The sequence below is a fragment of the Eublepharis macularius genome, chromosome 6, assembly GCF_028583425.1.
Source record: "Eublepharis macularius isolate TG4126 chromosome 6, MPM_Emac_v1.0, whole genome shotgun sequence".
Classification (NCBI taxonomy): domain Eukaryota; kingdom Metazoa; phylum Chordata; class Lepidosauria; order Squamata; family Eublepharidae; genus Eublepharis; species Eublepharis macularius.
Genome location: NC_072795.1, coordinates 101,752,486 through 101,780,287, shown reverse-complemented (window position 1 = coordinate 101,780,287; position 27,802 = coordinate 101,752,486). Strand labels below are relative to the sequence as shown.

The following is a 27,802-nucleotide window of genomic DNA, read 5'->3' as shown; positions in this document are numbered from 1 at the left end:
TTCAAATAGGCAAATAATGGAAAATTACATCTTATTGTTTGTTTTCCCCACCTAAAAGAGATGCAGTTTCATGACCTATTTACACAGTGGGTGCAAAGGACAGTTAACAATTGAATTTGTCTTTCCTTAAAAATGCAAATTCCCAACAGCACTAGACTTGACATTTAAGGATGAAGTGACTTGTAGTACTTTATTTTAGTTATCTTGACTGTTAAAGGCATTTGCAGACCGGAAGTAAAGAGAATCTTCATCATGCATTTAGTTCTTTAGGTCCATGTTACCACAGGAGGAAGTCTTACAACAGATTCCACGCTGTGCATGTGTGTCACACACTTAGGTCAATTATAATATGTTTATAAATCACTGTATTCCCTTTAAAACTTGAAGCAAAGAGAAAATCTTGTTTATCGACAAACACATGTGTGAAAGATCTTGGCGCCTGTATGTTTAATTCTTGAAATTTCACAAATTTGGCCTTTCCTACCTCCCAATAATAAACTTGTGTAAAAGAATAATCACTTCCAAGGATAGCATATTGATAATTCTTTATCTGAAGAGGCTGAAATACCATAGACCCTCTTGACGGCATCCTTTGTAAATCCAGAAATTTCGAACCTCCCCACTTCATTACTTTGGAATCGCCAATGAACCTGGTTAGACAAACATAGGTATCCTCTTTCACTGTGAAGTGCTTCACAGCATAAACATCCTCCATATCTGGTATATCAACAGGTTCAACGAATTTGCCTGTTCCTTTGTTCCACTGATATATGACAGGGTGTTGAGAACTACTTGACAAGATCAAGTGAGGCTTGCCAGTGATTTCAAGGTATTCCACATCTGTATCTCTGTACCACTCATGCAAAGACTGATCGGAATAAAAACCATTTCCATTCCATTTGTAAACAGTAGTGATTCCAGCTTTAGAACTGTCCGCAATGACAAAGTACTGGTCTTTTGCAACAGTGAATGTTTCAATGTCATTTGGCTTTCTAATTTTGAGAATCTCAATATCCTGAATTTTTATAAATTTATTTGTGTGAATGTCTCTTTTGTATATATGTGAACCGCCAAAAAGCTGGGCAACAATGATATACAGGTGATTCTCAAGAATTACAGGCTTGCATACAACCACTGAAGTCCCTGCACAAAAAAAAGATAAAATGTCATCAGCATGTTGATTTTAGACAGTTAGCATGATGCTTGTAAGGATGAATTATTCATACCTGTAATGTTGTCAAAATTCCTAAATGTCCCTTCCACATGGTCCCATTGAAGAAAGATGCATTTTCCAGTAAAAGGCTGAGCAATAACCACATATTCATCATCCATGTATGAGAAAGCTTCTACTGACAGAGATTGATAGGGCAGCTTTCGAAAAACAACAAATTCTGGAAAAGTGTACATCAAAAAATGAAATTCCATTTCATACAAAGCCATGTTAACATCTTTCTTATTCACATATAAGAATGGCTTTCTAAAATGCTTTTCTCCGGTAAATTTATCAGTGGATAAATACACTGAAATCTTTTGATTAGAAGCAAGTAGCAGGTTTGTGCTGCCTGATTGCATAACTAGTTTCCAGTTACAACCTTTCCCATCACAGTCTTTGAAACAGAATTACTTTAGTTCATGTAATGATAAAAGCAAAGTAAAAGATGTCTGATGGTAAAAATTGAGGTTAACTCCACGAAAGTTTCTACCCTTAAGTCTTGCAACCAGGACTTAATGGAAGCAAAGTGCTATCTCCTTCAATCATCAAGATGCAAACTAGACTCAGGGCCAAGCTACAAGTGACGAATGACACTTAAATGGCAAGTGAACAGCCTCACATATATTCCTCCCTGTTCACTACATGATCAAGTGGAGGGCAAGTGGAGGGCAAGTGAACAGGGAGGAATACATGTGAGTCTGTTCACTTGCCATTCAAGTATCATTCATCACTTGTAGCATGCCCCTCACAGTTTAACCAGACTCACATTGAACAGACTAAAATCCATAAAGCATTCAAGAAACAAACACATGCATATAAAGAAAGTTCTGTTTTAAAACATAACTCAATTGTGGCCTAGTCATGAATAACTTATCTGAAATCACTGTCAGCTAGAGATGCTAGGGTACCAACCAGGAGAGGGGGAGCACACTGGCATCTTTTTAACTTTTGTGAATGCACAAAAGGCACATGCATGCACTTTGGAGCACTTCCACATCATGCTGGGAATGACACCATTCCCTACAGTCAGCTATAATTGATTTGCTTTTTTAGGCTAAGAATTAAAAGTCATTCTCAGAAGATGCTGTGATGGACTGCACTTAACAACAGGTTTCCACAGTGCAGCAAAATAAGAGAGCTGGGAATGGTTAACTATTTCCTAGAATGGAGAGCTTGAGTGACAGGCTGCTTCCTCTTCTCCTGATCGATCAGTTAGAACCAGTCTGAAGGCAAACAGTTGGTTTCTGACAAGATTTGGAGACAGGAAATCTGACAAGAAAAGTCAGACAGGTTCACATTTTGAGTGAAGGGAGAAGATTCTTTTGCCTTCTCTGTAGTATTACTGTCCTGAGGAAGACTTCTATCTAAGAAATCAAAGTCTAAGTGTCAGCATAAGCTGAAGTATGGTTTACACAGATCCCCAGAGAACTGGGAGTGTGTTTTGGCAAGAGTGATTGGGTAGTAGGTTGAGACTCCCTTTCAAACTAAAAAGAAGAGTGGTTATATCTTCTGAGAAGGAGAAGATTAATTCCTGCTCAGTTTCTAAGGAGGTTTGGTCCTGAAGGACCCCCGAGTCTGTTGTAAAGGGGAAATGGTTTTAGACTACTCAGGAATCGGATATAGAAATACCCTTTAGTTTTAAGAAAAAAGCAAGTTAGGTGCACAAAGAAAGTGACTAACTCCAGAAAACCTGAACTGTCATAGGAAACTTCCCGAAGAAACATTGTTGCTGTAACTAAATTACTAAGTAAAACACTCACTGTTAAGAACTAAGAATATATGCAAATATGCTTTAAGGATACTATTTTGCCTGTACATGAACTGTAGTCTGTAATATCAACAAAATTTTACCTCTGCATTTCCAACCTGTGACTACATTTACTCAACTGCTGCCTGTTAAATAAAGTTATTTCTCTTTGAATTATACAGTCTTTGGTGCCATTTCCAAGCAAAAAAGGAAGAGGACTCCTGCTTTTCCCCATCAAGTTCTTGGGCTGAGCTAAAAGCCAAAATTATATCTGCATGTCAGGGTGGGACAAACAGACTTTCTAAACCACAAATATTAACACACTACTTGGGGCAGCTCAGTCAAAGCAAGGAAACAGAATTTTGGCAAGAAAATCTGCCTCATAGTTGGGAGAGTGAAGGGGGATCTGTCATAGATTTCAATTGGTAGTTATTACTTCAAGGGTAATCATTACTTTTATTGTCAACTTCTTGTTAATTAAATCTCAGTAAGACAAAATATACAGATTCAATGTACATTTTGAATGTTGTCTGGTGTCAGTGTAAACAGTACTTCTATTAATCTGACATCCAGTTATTCATTTTATATGTCCTTATGTAGAGTTATGTACAGGAAGAGAACTACAACTATAATAATTAAAATAAACATACATATAGCCAAAAATGGAGGATAGATAGGATTGACAACCTCCAAGTGGGGGCTGGAGTTTTCCCAGAATTATAACTGATCTCCAGGCAGCATTTTCTCTCAGTTCCCTTGGAGAAAATGGCAGCTTAAGAGGGCTTAAGAGTTTTTCCTAATATCCAGCCGGTACCTTTGTGCATGTAGTTTTATCCCATTGCTTCGCGTCCTACCCTCTGCTGCCAACTGGAACAGCTCTTTGCCCTCCTCCAAATGACAGCCTTTCAAATATTTAAAGAGAGCAATCATGTCCCCCCTCAACCTCCTCTTCTCCAAACTAAACATTCCCAAGGCCCTCAGCCTGTCCTCGTAGGGCTCAGTCTCCAGACCCCTGATCATTCTTGTCGCTCTCCTCTGCATCCTCTCGATTTTGTCCACATCCTTTTTGAAGTGAGGCCTCCAGAACTGCACACAATACTCCAGGTGTGGCCTGACCAAGGCAGTATAGAGAGGGGCTATGACCTCCTGCGATTTCGATGCTATGGCCCCTTTGATACAAACCAGGATTGAATTAGCCTTTTTTGCCACCGCATCACACTGACTGCTCATATTCAGTTTACAGTCCACTCTTATCCCAAGATCCCTTTCACATATACTACTGCCCAGAAGTGTATCCCCCATCCAGTATTTGTGCTTCCCATTTTTGTGACCCAGATGTAATACTGTGCACTTGTCTTTGTTGAATTGCATCCTATTCACAGCTGCCCACTTCTCCAGAGTATTCAGGTCTTGTTGAATTTTAATTCTATCTTCTTGGGTGTTTGCTACCCATCCCAATTTGGTATCATCAGCAAATTTAACGAGCAGCCCTTCCACTCCTTCATCCAGATCATTGATAAAAATATTGAAAAGTACCGGGCCCAAAACCGAGCCCTGCGGCACCCCACTGAACACCTCCCTCCAATCTGATGAAACGTCGTTGACCACCACTCTTTGAGTGCGGTCCTCCAACCAGTTCCCTATCCACCGAACTGTCCTATAGTCTATTCCACAGTCTTCCAGTTTGCCCATCTGAATGTCATGGGGGACCTTATCAAAAGCTTTACTGAAATCCAGATAAATCACGTCAACAGAGTTCCCCCGATCCAGTAAGCTGGTCACTCGATCAAAGAAGGAAACCAGGTTGGTCTGGCAAGATCTGTTAGGAACAAAACCATGCTGACTTCCCCGGGTCACTGAGTGGTCCTTCAGATGCTAAGCAGAGTTTCTCCAGTCTGAGCCTACTGATTTCAGTTGACTTAGACTGGAGTAATTCTGCTTAGGATTTCACTGTTAGTCACTAAGGCTTTCTAGAAGAGGGGTATATAAGTGTAGTAGTTGTTGTTATTTACCACGGAGTACATCCCATTGAACTCAATGGAATTTACTTATTTGAGAATTCTCTTTGGAATCTCTGATAATAGATCACCACTCAGTTTTGCTATTCTAATTATCTGCTACACAATTTTAAAAGCGGGGGGGGGGGCTTGTACTATGTATCAAGGAAGACTACTACAGATGAAGCCCAACTGGAATGAAAGCTGGTTGTGTGTGAAATCAATATTTGGTGGACTATTTCTATTGCAGTTTTTTTTAAAAAAAAATCTCCCAACATTTGAACAAAAATTATAGCATATTGTCAGTCCCTGACATCACTAAAAGTTCTTTTTCCAGGCAACTTGCAGTTGTATAAAGATGAAAATATGCCACAATTATTAACACAATAAAAAGAGGCACTTCAAAGGCTTACTTGTAATAATGCAGTCAAAATCATTTGGAGAGAGGTTGTTGATTTTACGCTTTTTGTACTCAGGTGGATTTTCGCAATAAACATCTTCTACTGTTGTGTTTGTTCTGCTCACCCATTCCACTAACCATTTCAGCTTGCAGTCACAGCTGAATGCATTGCCTCTAAGGTCTCTAGGGGAAAAAAGGATGTTATTTGTTGGTGCGATGCAAGCGCTTTCAAAATAATAATTGCCCATTTAAAAAATATTCCTGGGAAATGTACTTTGAAATAGAATTGTCACGTTTCACTCATGGTCTTTTTTGTAACTAGGGGAAAAGTCTAGCCAAAATTAAGGACATCCAAATCCCACTGATTTGAGTGGGAGAGATTTATAGATGTACTTATTCACCTCAAGTCTTCTTGTAGATTCTGGTAAATATATGTTGCACTTAGAAAGCATAGATACGTTCCTGGCTGCCACTGATAATTACTGCTCCCCAGCTGAAGGCTATGTATAGGGATGTGCACCCTTTAGATTCTTTAAATCCGGGTTTCAGAAAGAGTATAAATACCAGTATTCAATGGTATTTGGTTTCCTGGTATCATTTTAGAATTCAGGTTTGGTTTTTTTCTGAGATTCCAGAATTATTTGAGCTCCATTATTTCCTGTGGGGGACTTGGGATGGGGTGGGGCTGGAGTAGCTGATTTTCAACCAAATAGTACCAAAACTGCAGGTGAGCAACTGCTGCCTGTCTACTAAAGACCCTCCAAGTTTTAGGCAAATTGGACCAAGAGGTCCAATTCTACGGGCTCCTGATCAAGGTGACCCCAGCCATCCTACTTGCAGGGGTAGAGACTGGGAGAAAAAATGGTCCTGGGAGAGGGCTCCACCCCCACAAAGGGAGAAAGGAAGGAGAAAGAGTCAGCCAATCCCACAGCTGTACTGTGTCCTGTGCCCGGCTTGCCCTGTCTGTGAGCTGTCACCCCTGTCATCCTGGCTGTCATCCTGTCATTGCACCAGCCAGGATCTGCCTTCCTCAGGTCAGGAAAGACTTTTGCCATCCAGAAGCCACCTTTCCTAGGCCGGAAAAGTCTTGTGTTGCCATCCCTGGGCCAGAAGAGTCTCGTGCCAGCCATGAGCCACCATCCCCAGGCTGGGAGAGACTCATGCTGGCTGTAAACTGCTGTTCCAAGAGAGCTGTACCGTGGCCCAGGAAACCTGTTAAAATGGGGTGAAAACAGGCCGAGGATCCTTAAAATTCCATCCTTGGATATTCCCAAATATTTCCAGAACTATACAGGACCTAGATATTGGGATTCCCAATAATCCTGAGTACTGCTCTGGATACCCAAATATACCGCGAAATACTGATAAGGTATTTTCAGGTGTATATTCAGACTAAGTGCACATCTGTAGCTGTGGAGTGGGGGGACTGTCATGCCAATGCTTTCTTTGGGATATATGACATGTCATTGGCCACTTTTGTAATGGCAACTTCATATTGCCCAGTCTATCCGATTTGAGGACTTTTAATAATCAGTGTGTCTTGGACTACATACATACCAAATGTCAGTTATCTATCTGGTATGGAAGGGCACAAACAATTTTGATATCCCTGTAAATAAGCGAGTCAGTAAATCCCAAGCATTTAAAGCTTGTTGGAAATTGAGGCCTACACCTATTGAGCAGTAGTGAAGTACTGTTGGTTTGCAACCCCTTTGTCTCCACATAAATGTACATAAGTGCACATAAATGTATTTTAATAACAGCATCATAAAGTCCCAACACCTTTGAGAAAACAGACCCTAGAAAGATAGTCCTGAAATCCTGAAAAGAATTACAGCTGTCACATTAAGGCCACGCAATGTGCTAGATTGTATCGGGTGAAGGATAATAATTATCCTTCCTAAGCAATGACCTCTGCTTTTTCAAAGCATAGTGTTAAAATTAAGATGCTTTCTTACACGTTTGTTAAAGAATCCAAGCCTTTGAATATGTCTTTGGGGAGTGTTTGGAGATTATTGTTTGCAAGACTCCTGCAAAAGAAGAAATTTTACTATTAGTGTTAAATCATCCTTTCCTTCATTTCTAGTCTGTTGGATGAAACATTTTTTGGTGAACAATAAAGTTGTGTTCCATTCTGATTTTTTTAAGTATTATTTTTCAGAATTCCTCCTTCACTACAATCATAATGTTCCATGACCCATTACTGGTGGTGGAAAGTGCCATCAAGTTGCAGCCAATTTATGGTGACTCCATAGAGTTTTCAAGGCAAGAGATTAACAGAGAAGGTTTGCTATTGCCTGCCTCTCTATAGCAACCTTGGACTTCCTTGTGTGGTTTCCAATTCAAGTACTAACCAGGACCGACCCTGCTTAGCTTCCAAGATCTGATGAGATTGGTCTAGACTGGGCCATCCAGGTCAGGGCAATTGTTAAAGAATAGCATTCATACTTTCTCTTGCTTTTCTGCCCTCCAATACAATTACAGAGAATATGAGATTATCCATTATCTTGCCACTATTTTAAGATGTTTGGTCTTGACACGTCAGTGTGTAGCATGTTTCTCTCTCTCTTTTTTTGCTTATAGTTCCAAAGATAAAAAGTTTTATCTTGTACATAAATCTGTTTATACAAAAATAAAAAATATTACGTTCTTCTTACAGTAATAAAAATGTCAAAGCTGCTGGACTTTTAAAAAACCTACATGGAAATCAATTGTCTTTAGTATAGGCAGTATCAAATGCCTGCTGTGAGGAAGGGTCACATCCTAATTACAAGAATGTAAAATATGATTTGGGGGATAATTTTACTCCTAGATAAAGTTTCATGATAATAATGCTCTGTATGAATCCAAGATCATCACCAGCCGTCATTTCATAGAATGTTTTAATAGGCATCTTTATCACAAGTCTATTTGATGTATACAATTAGAGTGTCTATTTCATCCTCAACGGAAGGAGTATACCACCACTATAGCGAGCATCAGAAATGGATGTCTATGAAGATCAAGTTCTTGGATAAAACAAAGTTTAAATTGGCCAGCATTGCTTTTCTGTAACTTCTTCCTGTCTAAAACTTCCATTGTCTGCATAATTAACTTCATTTGTGTTCATTATGATTAAATCCAGAAGAAACAGCACCTTGTCCAATAAAAATTACATAAGTTCCTTCTTCGGGGCATGTTTTGGCACATTCAAATATGCAGAAAGCAGGCTTATTGGGAGGCAAATATTTAAAATAATTAATTTGGTATAGATAAACACGATTGCTGATCATGTACAAAACCTGCCATATTTTGATTTGAAAAGGTGAGTATTTTCTCGGTAGATTCTTTGGGGAAAGAATGGGATCCAATCACCATGATCCCAAATCTACTCATGAAATATTTGCACATACGTCTGTTGTGTCCTACAATCTCCTTTTCAGGTGTGAAAATCTGAGGAGTTTTTAAAGGGAGTTCTCATTCAGAAACTGAAATGAAAACTGCAGAAAAAACCATGGGCACAAATGTGCATGATAATTTTTTCTGTTCTGTTTTCATTTAAATTTTTCCCCTTATGTTTGTTATTAATCCTTGTTTTTTGGGATTCTATTCACTTTACTCAACTCCTCCCTCCTCTTTCTCTCCCCCTACCCACTTATTGTGCAACCTAGTGCCACTGCAGCTGCTGCTGCTGATCCAGTCAGAGAATCTCTCTGTGCCAAACTACAAGTGATGCCTGACACTAGTTGGACACTTGTCAGCTTCCCTCAAGTTTTGATGGGAAATGTAGGCAGCTTGGCGGAATGTTGGACAAGTGACAGTTGAAAAGTCCATTGGACAGCAGTCAGAGAGCCAAGCTGCAAGACCAGGATGCCTACATTTCCCATCAAAACTTGAGGGAAGCTGACAAGTGTCCAACCTGTGTCAGGTGTCACTTGTAGCTTGGCTCTCTGACCCCTTTCCTCACTTAAGGCTTTGCAATGCATGAGGGTCTGTGACTGACTGATCCCTGGGAAACAGAATCTCCAGGTGCTCACATTAACATTTCCCAGGGTACACCAATGCATAGAGCCTTGAACACATCAGAAAATCAACTGAGGTTCTGGGATAGTTGGGGAAAGATTCTCTGACCACTAGCCTGTTCTGGTTTCCTGTGTGGGTGAACAGAAGCCCTGGCATTAGACCCATTGTGCTTTCCTGCCCATCCAGTAAATGAGAAGAAGGGAGAAGCTTCCATGTAACTATATGATTTTTCCTCATCTTTGTCTCCTTTCCCTTTGATCTCTACAAACTCAAAAACAAAAGATCTGGATATTAACCTGACAGTCCTATGCAAAGTTACATCCTTTTAACTCCATTGAAGTCAATGGATGTAATTCTGCTTAGGACTTCACTGTAATATTACTAAATATCAATTTTGGTATAATAACAGCATTAATAGAAAAATTATTTAGATTTTTAAAATTAGTTTATATCTGGATGCACCTCCCTACTATTTTATTGCATGTCTGCTTTTCTAAATTACAACCAATACAATTCAGTAAGTGATTATTACTTCAGTTCACCAACTGAAAATACATTATGCATAAAAATTAACAATTATATTACTTTCACTGGGATGGAAAGTGCTACTCTAGGTGTGCCCACGGGCAGGGGTATAGTAGCATTTTTATCAATTTGAATGGCAAACCCTGCATCATACCACAAATTCCTTTTGATACATCCTTGCATTTCAAAAGCAGTTTACCCAAATTTGTCTTGGTTGCAAGGAGACAATTGCATAGCTCTTCAGAATCAGGCTAATGATATTGACATTATTCAGAAACTAGTGTTTGAATTACAAAGTGCTACATTAAACCATCAACTGATTAACTGCATAATCAGTTGATGAATGCTAAAGTAGATAATCAACTAAAAAGCCATTAAATGGTTGACAACTTCAAAAACAAAAATGTCACTCATAATGCAATCCTAAACAAAGTTATACCATTCTATGTCTATTGACTAACTCTGCTTAGGACTGCACTGCCAGACAGTTACTTATGTAAATATGCCAGGCAACAAAATGACTACATTTACTTACAGATGAATTAAACTTTTCAATCCTCGGAATGAGGTATTTGAAAGTGATTTGATGTTGTTGTTCTCTATAAACCTGTAATGGATCATAAATGCAGTTTGATCAAAGCAATGTTTATATCTCAGACAGGTAATATACTTCAGGATTCTTGAATAATAAATTTTCCCACTCACAAATATTCTAGGTGAGGAAGGCCTATGAAAGCATCGCTACTAATGACATCAAAAGTGTTTGCTGTGAATAACCTGCATAAAGAAATGCAAAACAAAAGATAATTAATAGGGACAGCCTTATAGATCAGAATCTCTCATTGACTGTGGTTGCATTTAAGAGGGGGAAAACTGTGTCTCAAAGGGTATAGAACTAACCAAGGAAAATACTGTGACACAAAAGAATACGAAGTCCAGTTCCTCAGCTACTAAGTTGACATAAGACCCATGGGAGAATGTTAAGAAGTAACTTATAAATGCATAGCAATTTCATTTCAAGCAATCGAGTTCCACAGTGGTTTCCAAGAAGAGCCCAATAGGGCCTGCAAAGATTTAATTTCTCATTAGGTTGAATAAATTGATGTTACATGTATTCTAGTAGATAAAGAGTTTTGATTCATGAAATAAGATGATGTATAGAAACTGGCCCCATTCCAGAATTCCATATATGCTCTCAAGCACATGTAGAGCTCTAGCATGAACAAGTTTTCTAACTCACTTCAACAATGGGAGCAGATCTGTGCACATATCAAACACAGGTGTCACTTTTGTTAAAGTAAATAAAGAAGCTCCTTCATATATTTTGTATCTACTTCTGAGCAACAAAAACCTGTGCAATAGTATCTAAAATGTTTCTCAATACTACTATAATGATAACCTGCTGATGTTATCTGTCATTTATATCCCAGATTATTTTGGACCTTATTTATCTCATTATAGTTAGATTTCTCTGTTTCGATTCATCTTAAGTTTTACTTATTTATCTATCTACTTATTTATTTATTCAAAACATTTCCATGCCGCCTTTCCACCCAATTCAAGGTCCCCAAGGCTGGGAACATTATAAGTACTGGCATCTATTTTTTAACAAGAAAAAAGTTCTCTCTCTCTCTCTCTCTCTCTCTCCCCCTCCTCCTATGTGTGTATGTGTGTATACACAAATGTTTAAAACAATTTAAAAACATATAAACACATAAAAATACACAAACAAGGAAGATGACTAATAAGAGTGAGACAATCTAATAAGGGCCGAATCCACACTTCCATTTTCCTCCGTTTTTTCCCCGCATAAAATCCGCAGGTCCCGTTTCAATTCACATACTCTAACCGCACATCCGGATTTCCCGCGGTTTTTTTCGAACGCATATTTCATGGGTTTCTTGCGCGTCTCTTGCGCAGCAAGCACCGCGGATGTGAACAAAAGAATCCGTTTCTCCTAGTTTCTGCCCAATCCAAACCACTCCCATTGTCCTTTTTTCCCCTCCTCTGTTGCTGTGCCTTTCACCCTGTAAGTAAATCACTTGTTTTATATGTTTTTTTTTTATTTAACAACTTATATCGCTGCTCCGCAGCCACGAGTCGACAGTATCCCGAAAATGAAAAAGAAATTCCAGCTCGGGAAAAAATCCTTCCCAAGACGCCTGCTCAAACTTTCACTCTATCACCACCCCCTTTTTTTTTTTACTTTTTTTTTCAAGATTTCCGTTATGACGAGAAATCAAAGCAACCATAAATATATAGATCGAAACATAAACATCACGATGATCGATTTTTGGTAAAGGTGATGACTGCCTTTGATGTTCAATCCGTGCTTCATTGAACAGCAAACTCTAGTATCCTTTAATCTCACACACCGCCAATGTTGCCCCAACCGTTCCTTTTACGTTTACCTGATTCATCGATATGTCGACAATTTCAACCGTGGAAAAAAATTAGGCGCGAAATGTAACGGTCGGAAAGAACGGTTTGCGCATGTTCGGAGCTACTGAGCAGGCGACATTCGAGCGGTGTGCAGCAATCAATGATCACTCGACCCCTTCAATAGAGCCATTTGATGTCCACAGTGTCTCAAGGTGGGTTGAAAATATCAGAGAGGGAGACCCCAAACATGTCAGCAGATGCATCCTCCACTGCCCGTTCCGCCACTTGGCGTGAACGAGAAATATTAGATCTTTTGGACTTGTGGGGCGAGGATAAGGTTCAGGAGGCCTTGCGCAGGTCGCATAGAAATATTGACTGCTATCATAAGATTGCCTCACAAATGGCTGTACGTGGACACAACAGATCCGCTCAGGAGTGCCGCAACAAAACCAAGAGCATGCGCTTGGAGTATAAAAGGGTCGTGGCTCATAATGGCACATCGGGTAATTCCCCAACAACATGCGCTTACTACAGGGAGTTGCACAGCATCCTGCGTGGGGACGCAAGCGTTAAGCCAAAGCGCATAGCTCGAAGCTTGAACATTGCGGTTAAGGAGCTTCCAAGTCGCCCAGAGTTGATCCCATCAGACGGTTCAGAAGAACTCTTCTCTCATGACCTTGTAACCGTGGACTACGATCACATACGAAGCTCCACACCTGCTCCAAGAGGTAACAAGGGGTGTGCGTGCCTTCGTCATGGTCACCGCCTACTGTGTTGTTGATTGACCCAGCAATAAATGTTACTGGACTGTGACAATTTATTCTTATCCCAATCCACAGTTCAATCCTCCGTGTCCACAGAAGAGGGAACCGACTGTGACCTGGACAGCACAGTTGATGGACTGGCAGACAAAGGTGAGATTAGTGGGCTTGACAATGCAACACATGCCACAGTTTGCACATTGCATCTTCTCACGCATCGAGATTTTGAAATGGGTAACAAAACATTCAGTCGTGTATGGGAGAGCAAGGCAATGATGCAAGGGCCCCTCATTCATGTCTAATTGCAGCACACCGGAAACGACCATCAGTGACTGTGAAGGGCTAGGAAAGATGTTTGTGTGCCACTAGTGCACGTCGCCATTCCCTTGATCAAGGAGCGGTCTCCTTTTCCTCCTTGCAATACTAATCTGGACTACAAGGGTTAAGTTTGAGTGGAGATAGACAGAACGTGATTTGTATCAGCTTCACCGACAGGTCCCATGTCCTGTGTGCCCGGCAAACTGACTCTTTGAAATTTTTATGGCAAGATGTGTCCATGAATGGTTAGCCATCCGAGGGATGACTGAAAACTATGCTTTCATCATCATGCCAATCCTGACAATTTTTGCTAACCCCTATGTCATTCTCTGCCCTTTTTTTTAATAATCTTGCCCAAGAATGGCCAGGACAGGGTTCCTGAATAGACAAGGTGGTTGCTGTTTGGTGGTGTGAAATGCGCTGATTAGTACTGCAAATTACCACCCGATATTGCTGTCCAAGGACAGGCGCTGTCTTTTTACTTGAAAATGGTAATGATTATCAGTTTCTTAAGTGCATATCATGTGTGAAATCAGTCCTGGTGGCACATCTGTTCCAGGGTGACAACTCAGCTGGAACATGGAGATCTCAATGAAATGCTGCCGATCATCTTGCGCTTTGCTGCGGAAACAGAGCTTTCCCCCACCGAAGTTTGAATGGCATTCAACAAGACATTTCATCTATTGGCCCCCCCATTGGAAAACAAGGATGTCAGGATGTCAACTAAAACCTGGCTAACTGCATCTCTATGTGTGATTCCAAACTGACTCTCATTTTTTTGTGGTCTCCTCAGAAAACATGGCGCCTTGCAACGATGCACAGGAAGATTGGATTGGTGTGCGGGGGTCCCCTACCTCGCCCAAGGAATCAACAATTGGTAATTCACTCTGCATTTTCTGTCTCTGATCCTGATAAGATTTTCATGAATTGATTTCCGCCACAGTATGAGTTATGTTTGTCTCACTTCTACCAAAAATCAATGTTTTCATTCACAGAACGCGCAGGATCTCCAGCATTAGAACCAGCAGAGCTCTCACCAGGAACACGTCTTTCAAAAATCAGAAACAGAAAACGAAAAAATGCCGCTCTTTATGGTGTGGCGGACCAAATGCTCAGCCAAAACAGGACTTTGCACCGAGAGCAGCTTAAGGAATGGAGAGCAGAAAGACAGGAAAATATGAGGTGGTTGGAGGAGGATAAGCGGGTACAAATGGATTTTCTGGAGGAAGCAAGGAGGGAAAGGAATGATTTGAGGGAGGCATGGAGGGAAAACCTTGATATAATGAGGGCTGCAGTCGGCACACTGCAAACGCTTGGGGAATTGATGGTTCAGCAAAAGCAGACGGTCAATCCCTCTGACATGGCACTCAGAATTCCTGAATCACAGCCATCAATTGTCAGAGCAGCCGGTGCTAAGCGTTCCTGTGTGGGAAAGGCCCGGGAGAGGTTGACGTTGTAGAATTGTTTACAGAGCCCTCTTTCATGTTATGTTGTGTGTTGTGTTAACCATCCACTGTCAGGGAAAGCATTTCTAACAGTTAGTATCAAGTGATTGCCCATGTCTGAATAATAGCGATGAGTGATGCAAATCTATTAGACAAGATTGCGGTCAATGCCCCTGATCAACAACCACTGTTGGCAGTTTCAGCCTTGACATTCCACCCAAAGCCCAATGATCACTTATGTGGCGAACTAAGAACTCAGCATTGTTGGTTAAACCCAAAATAAAGTGTTTGTATGTTGCAAACTTGAGGACAATCTTTCTGTATTCTCACCTCCTCTTGTTCTGTCTATGACTGACCGTCACTGGAGAAATAAAGGGGAGCATCGGTCAACATGGTTTGGTGGTGGTCTACACTAAATATCTTCAATAGTCACCCACAAGGGGAATGAGAACCGTTTTTTGTCTCCTTATAACTCACTTTGAAATAACAATCCTTGGTTTTTGTATGTCTTGGAGCGTAAAGGTGAGCTGATGCTACTCGTGAGAATGTCAATCAGCACGGCTGAGACAAGGGTCATGTTAGCAGATCCACCTTATCAATGTGTGGGAGGTGTGATGTGATCAAGGAACCTATCGTGGATCAATGTTGTGGATTGTTGTTTTGTGTGGAATTTTCCAAATTGAAGTCCATTGAGGATGGCTTGGGAAAAAGATGCCTGTAAGACGGCCACAGTGGTAAGACATCACTCCAAATGCCCTTCCTTTGGAAAGAATGGGGGCACACAAACGGATTATTAAACTCAGAATAAATTTTTATTAACAAACACACAAACTAACATCACACAACAAGAAAGATACGTTAGGCTTCTTAAAAATTGCCTATAACTATGATGGGACCAACTATTAACATTTCAGAAAGTGATCTGGAAAGGGCCAAATTCAACAACTCAGACTGGACAAAAAAGGGGCTCACAAACAAAAATCGACTAAACGCCCTCCTCTGTTGGAGTTGCACCCCTGTTGGTCTGTCCCCGCTGCCGTTCCCGCCTCTCCATCCGTGACATTCTCCTGCTCAGCCTTGTCAGTCTGGCATCGAACGAGGACATCCTATCCATCATTTTGGTAACTGTGAAAACAGTGTCAAGTGAAGTGTTAAGCGAATGTTAATGTGCCCCTCACATCACATTTCCAGTAAGTGTATCGCTGCTAGAACAACAGACAACAGTCATGTTTAACAAAACTGAGATTTCCAGGGATTCAATAAAAGAATGCATGATAGCGCTTCCTTTGCTGTCATCTGTTGGAGCATGGGGTGGCCCACACACCATGCAACCCACAACTTTTATTGCTAACGGGCGGTTAGAGAGAAAGTATGTTTCCTTTCCGTCAACAGATGACACATTGCAATTTTGATGTTTCAGAGACCTCTAGGTGACCTCGAGGTAAAAGAAATGCACCTCTGGATCAGTGAACGGTTCGAGTTTTGGGTGGGTGGGGGTGTGTTCGCCCGGCCTTATCAGTACAACAATAGTGGAATTTAGCTGTTTCTTTCAAAAGCAGCAGGTGTTCCAAAACCCCCCCAAAAATGGTCAGCATGTGCCGTGGCGATATGCAAGGTACAGTTATTGTGCTGGACAATGTGGTGTTGGAGAATCACCGGCAATGTGGAGTGATGTCCCGCAACCCTCAGGTGTGATCAGAACAGGGAGGTGAAAAAAACACTCACTGGTCCCTCCAATTCTCCCCTCCAGGCCGTTAAGCAGGCGGTAGACATCCTCCACCGTGTGCTGTTCAGTTGGATGCCGCTGTGTGGAGGATGAATGGGGCTGTGCCTCAGCAGGATCAGCTTGGAAAGAAAAGGGAAATACACGCTGTTCAGTTATGACTTCTGCATAGACATTGCGCGCAGTGTTGTCCAAATGGGAATATGCCTTACTTTGCAAAAGGGTTCTTGTCCTTAATTTTTTTCATGGTGTTCAAAATGGAATTGCATGTCAATCCTTTGGCATGGATGCGGATTGTGCTTAGAGGTTTGTGCTCATTCTGCAGTTTCCATGCCAAAAGGAAAATTTTGGTGGGTTGAACATCTGATTTTCTTTTGATGGTGTGCTCAACGCTTATTGATAAGCGACACGGATTAACAGCACACCACTGTACAGGGAACAGTTCACCACAAAACAACATGATGTGAGAGGGAACCAGTCAATGTGCAGATGTGATCCTTTTAAATGCCCCTTTTAGGGTTTCTAGTCTGGGTAATCCACATTACAAAGATAAAGTCATTTGTGATTTTCGACACACACGACTCCATCATGCTTACAGGTGGCGGGAGTCTGAACCTGGGCAACATCAACAGGGCCAGGCAACTCTTCTGAGTAGTCCTCCTGGACACCGCTGGTCTCCCCTTCTGCTGGCAAGGCTTGCCGCTCGTCCTGGCTGCGATGAACCACTAAAAAAAAAATTAAACAAAGAACAGAGATGCTCAGATGACTTTTTATGTTTATGCAAGCTACAGCAGCCACCAAGAAAATTAGAATAAACTAGTGACATCTCATTAAGTGGTTTTCCTGGCCCTGTGATAAAACATGATTTTTTTCATTCCAGTATATAACACTTAACTGCTGACCCTTTATGAGCCAAGGACAAAAGGACAGTGGTTCCTATCACTGGATCAGCAACAAACCCCCCCCCACCCAATTTTTTTTAATTTGTAGACAGGAAAAAAGGAACCTTTTGTTTGGTGCAGCATTTGGGCGTGGAAGATGCTTGGGCACTCCTTGTGTATGTAAGAGTGCTTGAGCTGGATGGCCAATGCACCTGAGGATTTAATCTTTGTGAGGCAGGTCTGACTACGAGTAGCGCTTTATTAGAAAAAAAATTGGGCCGGGGCCAGACCGTCCACTAATCGTTCAAATGGGTCAGGCAGTCAAAACGAGATATTGGGTTCTCTAATGTGACACTTGAAAAGGCAATGATATATCGATTCGATGTTATTTTTTTTTCTTTTATTCTCAAGGACACCCCAGACACATGTTGGACACTTTGCAGATTAGGTCCTCTGGGGAGGGACAGGACTATGGAATGAAGCAATGATGCAAAGAGTCTTTTTTGCAAATTTTAAAAAAAAATCACCTTACCAGAATGACGGCGGGCGATCCAGCTCGGTCTCCCGGCTTGCTCCCAGAGGCGGAGCATCGTGGAGAAGTGTGCAGGGCGAGCGCTTTGGCGGGGAATGCCCTGCCAGGCCTCCAGGGCGTCGAAGAAGGCACCCTTAACCCGCTTAAACTTTGAGCGGCATTGCTCCGCGGAACGGGTGAAACCGCGGGCACCCATCTGCCTTGATAGCCTGAGAAAGATCAGGCGAGTAGGCAGATGGGTGCTTTTCATCACCCGTTCCGCTTTTCCACTTCTCTCGAGGAGTTCCAGCATGGCCTCGACCTCCGCTTCCCTCCAAAACACTCCCTTGCCGCTGGGCGCCATTTTTGTTAGTGCTTAATGCCCTATCGATAAATTGCACTCCTTCTTCTGCGCATGCACGAAATCGTCTCCAGCTCTCAAAAAAGGCGCGAATAAAAACCATCCGTTATCATCTTGCGGAGAGCGCTGCGCACTTTAACGATTGATCGAAATTTCAAATTTTAAAAATAACGTGAATGGCGAACACAACTCTATCAAATTGTGAGAAAGGAAGGCAAAAGTTACCAAAAAAAATTGGACACTGCGTGGATTGTTTACAAGACATTTCAACGTGATCTGAAACAAAACGTGTTGGATTCATTGGCTTTGTACTTGAGACATTGGAGACAACCTTTTATTGGTTTACCAAAAGATAAAAAAATAATGTGAACAAACCGGGGGGGGGGGGTTTGTGTCTTGTCTTTTTTCTCCCTTTTTTTTTTTATTTTAATTTTTCTATGTATGAGTCAATATTTTCAACGGTAGTCCTAGGTGAAATACACCCTGGGCTAGTTTTTTTCAAGACACGGCAAAGGGGCACACGTGGGAAACCGGTTTTGCCACTGTGCAGAGACCATCATCTTACCCAATGTCGCGTTCTGGATCATAGGATGTCGCATAACAGTGCATGCATAAGTGCAGGATAAATTTTTGTTTTGATCATGTGGGAGTGAACCCCCACAACGTTTGTGCTACTGATCAGAGTCTTCAATGTATTGAAAATGATTCCTGTGGAGCAATCTTCCCTTTCAATAATTTCACAGTCATTGAACCAAGTAAATCCAAACTTTATTTTTAATAAAGAATCATGCATTCAAAAAGTAATTTGAGAAGGAACATTCTTGACATCAGAGCATTAAACCCACTATGTATGATGTCCATGCTGTAACCCACGAGCCATCCAACTCGACACCACCTCACGCACCGCCTTGCCCTGATCCAGATGGTTGTCTTGCATTTCCCCATCTTGTCCTGCCACCCTGGAGATGAGCAGTGGGTCTACATCGCCCACCCCTCCAACGATGTCGTGCCCCCTATCCTCACAGAGGTTGTGGAGGACCACGCAGGCGGTGACAATTGACACCACGTTTTGTTCTCTGGCCAATAGTCTGTGGGACAGGCACCTGAACCTGGCCTTCAAGCGGCCGAAAGCACACTCCACCCGATTGCGTGCTCTAGCAAGACACCGGTCAAACCTCCTATGTGCCTCTGTTTCCGCAAATCTTCCGAATGGCTTCAACAGCCAACGGCGCATCGGGTAGGCACCATCTGCAAGCACCAAGGGAGGCACATGAACTCCATCGACACAGATGGTAGGATTGCCAGGCACAAAGGACCCAGAGTCCATAGCAACACAGAATGCGGAGTGAGTGAAGACGAAGGCGTCGTGATTTCGACCACTCCACCCAATCTCCGCATCGATGAACCTTCCCCGGTGATCAACAGTTCCCTGGAGAAGGATTGATGAATAACTTTTACGGTTACCATACTGGTCGGGCCTTCCTCCAGGGGAACATATGGGGATGTGTGTGCCATCAATGGCCCCAATGCAGTGTGGCATCCCAAGTTGCAGGAAACCGTCCATTATCTGAAAAGGAAATAAAAAATGCAAACCAGTCAAGATGTGAAACAAAGGCATTCAATGAACCACATCTAATTGCTTTCTCCATAACCATCATATGGGAATCACATGTCAATGAGAAGACAGTTCATGTCAGCAATGAGGCAGGACCATACCATGTCAACTTCATTGTGCAAAGCCAGTGACAAGAAAACTTTCACAAGTTACACTCACACTCTTTTTGGAAATGTTAAGGCACACACACACACAGACACGCAAGTGGTGGATGGTGCAGCCCTCTGTAATTAAAGTCAGGAATTATTCAATGTCTACCGGTGTCGATATAACGGTTTAATGAACTAACAGAAAGACATTACCCTCCCAACGTTGGTCCCTAGCCGAACGGTCTTCGAAAGCAGCTTGTGCTCGACGGCCAGACAGAATTCAATCACCAGACTGGCGACGGTGGAGCGACCGACCCCGAAGATGTCACTTGCCACCTGGTAAGTGGAGCCGCTTGCCAGGAACCACACAGCCACAGCCACCCTCTTCTCCACAGATATGGCTTCTCGAAACGTGGTCCGTTGCCTCTCCAGACGAGGTCGAAGCACAGAAACAAGATAGCCAAAGGTGCTGCGGGACATTCGGAATCGGCAGATCCATTCGTGGTCATCCCAGACTTGGAGCACTATCCGCTCCCACCAGTGATCGCTTCGTGGATAGACCCAGCAATCTCTGGGATCATTCAACTCAGCCACAGAACACCACTGTAACGCAGGGTCATTCCCTTCAGCTCGGATCCGGCGACGGCGTCGGGATGCAAAGGCAAGCAGGCGACGACGGATGCGTCTTCTTTGATGAAGGAATCGAGCAGTCGCACGATTCGAACGAGCGATGTATCGACTGTAAGATCGAAACATCTCTGAACTGCAACGAAGCAACATGGCAACCACTTGTCCGATCAGAAACAGAACCGTCTCTCTTGGAGCCATAGTGATCGCCCACCGCTCTAACTACCCACAAAGGAAAAACGCACAGCGCACGGCTTTTATGCCGATTCAAATTCACCCGCGCTGAAAAGGGGACCAATAGTTGGAAGGAGCGCTGACGTGAAACGTGGGCATCCTATCGCTGAACACTTGGTGGGTTGGTCCTCGCAATTTCAAGTTGCCGATATATTGTCAGTACGGAATAAAATAAACTTTTGGGAGAAATGCGTGTTGGTGTAATGAATGTTGCAAACGACGGACCTAACCCAAAGTGAAAATTAGGGGCAATCGACTACACATACCAACAAACTATCGATATATCGGAAATAAACAACAATTTTTTAAAAAATGCGTAGTGATGTCATCGCGTATGCGATGGAAGGACACGCCCCGAAAAGCGCATTTCTAACGGAGATGTGAACAGAATTCGGCGCGCAACATCCGCTATCGGAAAGGGTGTGAGAACACCAAAGGGGGAAATGCGCGCTGGAGAACAACAGAAGACAAGCGGAAGAAATGCGAAGGGGAAGGTAGTGTGGATTCAGCCAAGATTTAGTTTAGTTGGTAATTGAGATAAGCTTCAGAAGAGATAGAATCAGGACATAGGATTTTCCTTGCATTACAGATGCTATTTTTCTGTACTTTGTACCCTGGCTCTATTAAGTTAACTACAACATGTATTATAGCAAGTTTCCTGACACTCTAATTTACAATACCTGTTCCACTCTCTGCCTCGATTATAAAGACTCCTTCCTTTTTTCACTCCTAGTGTCTGATGAAGGGAGATCTGACTCGCGAAAGCTTATACCCAGAAAATCTAGTTATCTTTAAGGTGCTACTGGACCTGAATCTTGCTCTTCAGAAGACAGAAATCAAGTTAGACCCCCCCACACACACACACAAAAAGAGATCCTATGCAAATTACAGTAAGGAAGATAAGCTTGGCAAAGATGCAACTTGGTAAAGTTTAGATTAGCAGAACACAATAACCATTCTTAATGTACAGTTCAGCCTTCTAAAAACACAGTTTAAAAGCTGCTTTTCTTAATTTTTTCTCTTGTGCTTAACCAAATATATTGAGGAGTGTGACCTAAATCCAAATATTAAACTTATTAGCTTAATTAATTAATTAATTAATTAATTGAGATAAGCTTCAGAAGAGATAGAATCAGGACATAGGATTTTCCTTGCATTACAGATGCTATTTTTCTGTACTTTGTACCCTGGCTCTATTAAGTTAACTACAACATGTATTAATTAATTAATTAATTAATTAATTAATTAATTAATTAATTAATTAATTAATTATTAATTTTCTTTCAGCCTGGCTTAATGTTTACGTAAGGATTTCTAGATTAAAAATTGGAGTATATGATATGGGTTCATGATTAATGAAGAGGAATTTTAATCTAACATTTTAAATGGTTAGATCATGAATTTTCATGACTTCATTGCTATTACTTGGAAAGTATCCAGTTTGCTATGATTGCTATGTTGCTGTTGATAATGTTCCGTTGTCCTTTTTTCTATAGGAATGAATGGACACGTAGCTTCACCTCACCTGCCAGCCAAACAACCTGGCTGAGAGCTAATTATCTCCTTCCAACCAAAATCTCATCTGAAAACTTCTTCTCTTCCCCCTCCCACTATTTCAGCAAGAACTCTAACACAAAGGGCAAGTAAGACTGGTTTCAGTTTCTTCCCAAATTGCTATTGGTTTCTGGAAATTTATTTCGAGTTTCTTCATCATAATCAATTACTCTATGGCTGCAGCAGAAAGGGTGGCCTCTAACTATTACCCAATGTCTCACCAACAGCTACTGTTGCGATGTTATTCTTGCTGCTTTATGAATGGAGATCGAACATTTTACAGACATCTTTGAATTATTTGGGAGCAACTTTCCCCCCATATCCCTTTAAAAATGTACAGCTGTAAATATTGTAAGTTTCCTAGAATATTGATGATGGAATGAATGAATGAAAGACTACAGAAAAATATACAGGGGATATTGTGTAGGCTGATTTATGCATACCCCGTTTCCACAGTGGATCAAAATTATGCAGCATGTGTGTGACTGATTGATTCCTGTAATACATTCTGATGGGAAAATCTCCCAGAAACAATTCTGATTTTTTCCCACAGATACAAGAAGAGAAAAAAAGTTGAAGAGGTGCACTAGGACAATGAGGCAGAAAGATTTTAGGGAAAGAAAGAATGTATAACACATGCAGATGGCAGGTTTTCCAAGGAGAATTATTTCTAAGTCTATATATTGAGATTTATCAAGGTCTAACTCAGGGATTTTTTTATATTTGAAGATAATGGCTGAAACCCCAAAAGAGCTAGCTGCTCAGGAACTCAAGCACCTCCATGTGCACTTAGATTCCTTCCATTTACAGTTCAAATAGGCCCTTGTAGGACTGCAAGGTTACCCGTTTCCACTCTCCACCTCCTTCCACCACTCACCTAGCTGGTGGAGGGACAGGTGGGGGGAACAGGCCTCCTGGGCACACTCCCAGTGTGGTGCAATGACTCCGAGGAGTGACATCATTGCATAGGCTCTAGGAGTGCTCCCATGCTTCACACCAGGCCAATTTGGGTCCCAAACACACAAGGAGAGAAAAAAGGTGAGTTCTGGGTCCTCCCATGCCTGCCAAGAAGGTAAGAGGATCTGGCAACCCTGGATCCTTGCTTAGTGTTGGGGGCCACACCTGAAGACTTCTCATATTTCAGGATGAGTGGCACAGAGGGGTGTAATTTGAGTGGGTGGCCCTAAAGACCCAATATGCAAATAGTGCTTTGGATTCTGGACACTGATTCTAAACTGAGTACATTGTTGGAAAGGTATCATTATGTCTACTAGGCCAGTTCAGCTTGATTGCAGCCATGGGTCAGTTGCTTCAGTGTTACCGATGAAGCTGCTCCCCACAGAGACTCCTCCATTTGTTTACCCTAAAAGGTCTTCTGAGCTGGTTGCCAGACTAGGTTTGGCAGCTCTGGGTTGGGAAATTCCAGGAGATTTTGGGGGTGGCGCCTAGTTTGGCCAAATGCTAGAGCAACACTAGTGATGTGATGATGTCACTTTTGGTCGTACCGGAAGTGACGTTATTGCATTTCCAGCGACACTGACTGGCCCTCATTTCCATCCTCTCTTTTCTCCTGCCACCCAGCTGAGTGGTGGTGGGAGTTCTCTCCAGGGGGCAGGAGACAACCTGAATCTTCGATCAGCATTGCACTGGACTTTTCTTATCAGGTCAGGCAACATATGATTTTCTTTTATGCCCCCCCCCCAATTCCTCCACACACCCAGATTAGGCAGCATAGCTGGGATCACATTACTATTTTACAATGTTGTTTTGTGCTTTTGCTTTTCTTTGAATTTCATATTTTAGCTCTGTATCTTGATAAAGAAATATTCTGTCTCTCTCTTGTCTTCCTAGAGGCAGGGCTTTTTTTCAGCAGGAACGCAGTGGAACGGAGTTCCGGCACCTCTTGAAAATGGTCAAATGGCTGATGGCCCCGCCACCTGATCTCCAGACAGAGGGGAGTTTAGATCGTGCTGCAGAGGGCGATCTAAACTCCCCTCTGCCTGGAGATCAGGGGGTGGGGTCACCGGCCCAGTGACCATTTTCACCAAGGGCAATTTAAACTTAAAAAAACTCCCCCTTTGTTCCAGCTGACCCAAAGTGACGTCATTGTGCGGTCCTGAGTTCCACCACTGAGTTCCACCACGTCTTTTCCCAGAAAAAAAGCCCTGCCTAGAAGTATTGTGTGCTGGAAAGGGATTTGTGCATACAACAGACTGAAATGGTCCCAAATATTTACCCCAGAACACATGTATGGTTATACATGTGTAAAGGGTGCCCTGCAAATGGCAAGCCTGATATGGGGATTAATTTGGGTAACAGTGGATTGATGTGTGTTGTGCGGACACTTGTTCTTTGGTAGTGATACACAGTGTCATGGACTGAATGAGATGATCTCTGAGGGCTCTTGTGTAGATGGCTCTGCCTTCCAGTAGAAGGTTATTCCTTAAAATTCTTGGGAATTCTTCCAGCTGTAAGATTGTAAATGTTTTGTTTTCTGTCAGGAGATACCAAACGCATGCTACAAAGCATGCAGACCTTCATCTCATTGCAAGTTTCTGACACTCATTGATATTGTTTATGGTTCCCTCCCTTTGTCTCTATGTGATTCTTGAGATACAGACTTTAAGTTACATTTGTCTCTTGAATCTAGAGGGTGTTTTCTGGCAGTCATCCACTTGTCCCTTGGGGAGATGTAACAACCCAATTACATGGAGATTAGCAAGAAAAGCCAGGATTTTAATATCTGAGAAGGACTGGCACCTATTTCCTCAGCCAACAATCTAGCTTTCCAAAAGATCAAAGCACCTCAGATTCTGCATGGTACAGAATATTAATCACTAACAAGGAAGTATTTGGCATTAACTCCCAAACTACTGGACGATGGAAAAATCAAGTACAGTTACTTTGCATTACTTTAGCAAAAACCTGTGCTTCTGAGGTTGCAGTCCTAATCAGTCTTACTAGAAAGTAAGTCAATGGGACTTACTTCTGAGTAAACACACACTGCACGTTTGCAAAGGGTGTGTGTAAAATTTCACTAATTTATTAGGATGGAATACGTTGTCAGTAAAGGGAACATGACCTCTGACTGAAATTCATGCTGAGATGGGCCACCTCCTTGTATGTTCTGTGCACTGGGTAGCCAGGGGGCAGAATAAGTGTCTTATCACAGCTAAATGGCAGAATTATGATCTCCTCTTATGGGTACCCCACTAAGAAAAGGAATACAACAAAAATGCAGCTGCCTCTTTTTTCCTCCCAGCACAGATGATGTGTGTGGATTTTGTCCCTTTTGTAATATGCCCTTACCCTGAGAAAGCTTGTGTGGGATAGTGTACAGCGACAACATAAAGGTTTCCATGGTAACTATATTTACTCATTTGTCCTGGATTCAAAACCTTACATGCCTTCCTCTCAGCTCCCATGATTATATGAGAGAAAAGTACAGATCATGGCACCAATTAGGAGAACCTCCGAATTTGAATCAAATAGGTTGAATGTCTGAATAGAATCAAAGGCTCTAATATTCAAACCAGATCATACATTGGACTACCTCATGATGAATACCTACAATCATGCCCATGTATGATTGATTAAAAAATGAGATAAAACAATTTTGACAGGGTTCTGGAAAAAGAATGTTTATGGACCATACATTTCTACAATACCTTCATAGCTTATCAATTATCATCTAAATCAAAACATGCTCACTGAAGAAATATTCCTGAGTTATGCCTTATTCCAAACAATCAACCATATCCAGTTTTTAAGCAGTAGAGAAGGAAATATAAGAACAACCACTACCCAAGCAGATATCAGCTGGAAACATCAAACTTCTATCCAAGTCAATGGCATGAGTTTGTCCTACAGGGTCATCCCACTACAGGACCTCATTCTGGAAGTAATCAATCTATTTGGTTAACAATAGCTCTGAGACTTCAACAGCCACCAGTACTGAGTTTGGAAAGTGTAGAAAATGCCTCGTATTGACCATGTTTACTCTCAAGCCTTTCAAGTATCATTCATGTGATTCAACACCTTCTTGGAACATAACAGAGCTCCCGTAACCAGAATCCCACTTCCTCATGTAGCTTAGCCAGATACTGCTTCTAGTATCTGGCTAAGCTACATCGTGAATAATATTTATAGTGGAGGGAATAACATATAGACACCAAAGAGCTGCACTCTTATTAAACATAACCAGTTGGGAATGACACACCTTTAATTTTCTTTACTGGGAAGCCTAGGTGTGTTTTGTTATATAATAGATCTGCACTGATCTACTTCTTATAAAACAAGTATTAAAACCCATTATTATAGTGCTTTTTAGACACTCATGTGTTTTGTAACAAATAATCATGATATAAATCTTTCTCACAGAAGTTGCAGAGATGGTGAGAAGACAAAACTCTTTTCTGGAATTTTAGTAAAAGCTGATCTCACAAAGGATCTGAAAGGAAAAGGAAATAGCTTTTATGTCAATATGATCTCACAGAATAGCCATTTACCACACTGGTCAGTATCTCAAAGGACCGTTCCTTTGGCATAGTCACTATAAATTGAAAAACATACATACATATTGGATGTTACAAGTTTCATATCATTCAGGGGGGGAAAGATAACACAGAGAAATGAGAGGTAATCACTGCTTTTGGAGATACAACATATATTTCCCCCCTGCTGGTTTTGAAGTATTCACTACTGCAGGCATCGTTCAGCCTGTACTAAACACCACACATGCTTTCTTATTTTAAATATAAATTAAAGAACCAAACGCTTACAGCCCTTACAGTGAGGTAACATCAGGAGGAACGTTGCGTGGAATAGATCTGGCATTTTCACATAAAGCATTATCTTTGGAACAGGTACACCAAGCAGGACATGTTGTCTTCCCTGGTTTGCTCCCTTCAGTCAGCAACAGCACCGATAAAAGGCATAGGAAAGAAGAAATTCTCCTCAAGGGGTTGCAGGCATTTCCCATTCTTTTGCTCCACTCTGGTTCCAGCCAGTTGAAAGAATAATATCCCCAAACATGAAAAGGTCTTTTTCCCCTCTTTTCTTTATTCAGCCGTTGGATGTCTTGCTATAAAACCAAGCAATATTACTCCAGTTTTTCCTTGTTTCCAGACGTTTTTCCTCCCCGTCTTTTCCCCCTGAACGTGTTTTTGTAGCTAGAACCTGCAGCTGATCTGTATGTTTCTATTCACTCATCAGACTACACAGAAAAGGGACCTGCGAGGTGCTGGAAGACAGGGAAGGGAAAAAAAGAGGGAAGAAAGACTCCAGCCGGCTATAGAAGGGGGGGGGGGGCAGGACTTGCATGCAAAGGGGGAAAAAACGTGAACACAACACAGCCTGTGAGATTGCAAAGTGACGCAACTGAGAAAACACACGGCTTTCTCTTTTTTTTTTCTTAG

At 41.8% G+C, this 27,802-nt stretch overlaps 2 protein-coding genes across 2 annotated transcripts; one reads left to right on the top strand and one right to left on the bottom strand.

The window, feature by feature from the left end:
- LGI1 (leucine rich glioma inactivated 1) lies at positions 1–27,579 on the bottom strand. The gene is made up of 8 exons (XM_054984252.1): positions 27,176–27,579; positions 26,764–26,835; positions 10,590–10,661; positions 10,420–10,491; positions 7,316–7,387; positions 5,371–5,540; positions 1,227–1,391; positions 1–1,143 (listed from the first exon to the last, which is right to left on the bottom strand). The coding sequence occupies exons 1-8, from the start codon at positions 27,364–27,366 to the stop codon at positions 326–328; spliced, it is 1,632 nt and encodes a 543-aa protein (XP_054840227.1). The 5' UTR covers positions 27,367–27,579; the 3' UTR covers positions 1–325.
- LOC129332933 (uncharacterized) lies at positions 11,971–15,092 on the top strand. The gene is made up of 4 exons (XM_054984253.1): positions 11,971–12,994; positions 13,106–13,180; positions 14,139–14,222; positions 14,341–15,092. Exons 1-4 carry the CDS (start codon positions 12,460–12,462, stop codon positions 14,802–14,804), a joined length of 1,158 nt encoding a protein of 385 aa, XP_054840228.1. The 5' UTR covers positions 11,971–12,459; the 3' UTR covers positions 14,805–15,092.
- Positions 27,580–27,802: the final 223 nt, after the last annotated feature.

What these genes read in the sequence shown, in the direction of transcription:
- LOC129332933 (XM_054984253.1), top strand. Translation starts at nt 12,460, where the DNA reads ATGTCCACAGTGTCTCAAGGTGGGTTGAAAATATCAGAGAGGGAGACC. An exon ending in CTCCACACCTGCTCCAAGAG is followed by an intron (nt 12,995 to 13,105) that starts GTAACAAGGGGT and finishes CCCAATCCACAG; the next exon opens with TTCAATCCTCCGTGTCCACA. An exon ending in TGATGGACTGGCAGACAAAG is followed by an intron (nt 13,181 to 14,138) that starts GTGAGATTAGTG and finishes TGGTCTCCTCAG; the next exon opens with AAAACATGGCGCCTTGCAAC.
- LGI1 (XM_054984252.1), bottom strand. Translation starts at nt 27,366, where the DNA reads ATGGGAAATGCCTGCAACCCCTTGAGGAGAATTTCTTCTTTCCTATGC. An exon ending in CTTCCTCACCTAGAATATTT is followed by an intron (nt 10,492 to 10,589) that starts GTGAGTGGGAAA and finishes GATCCATTACAG; the next exon opens with GTTTATAGAGAACAACAACA. An exon ending in TTTTGACTGCATTATTACAA is followed by an intron (nt 1,392 to 5,370) that starts GTAAGCCTTTGA and finishes ACACTTTTCCAG; the next exon opens with AATTTGTTGTTTTTCGAAAG.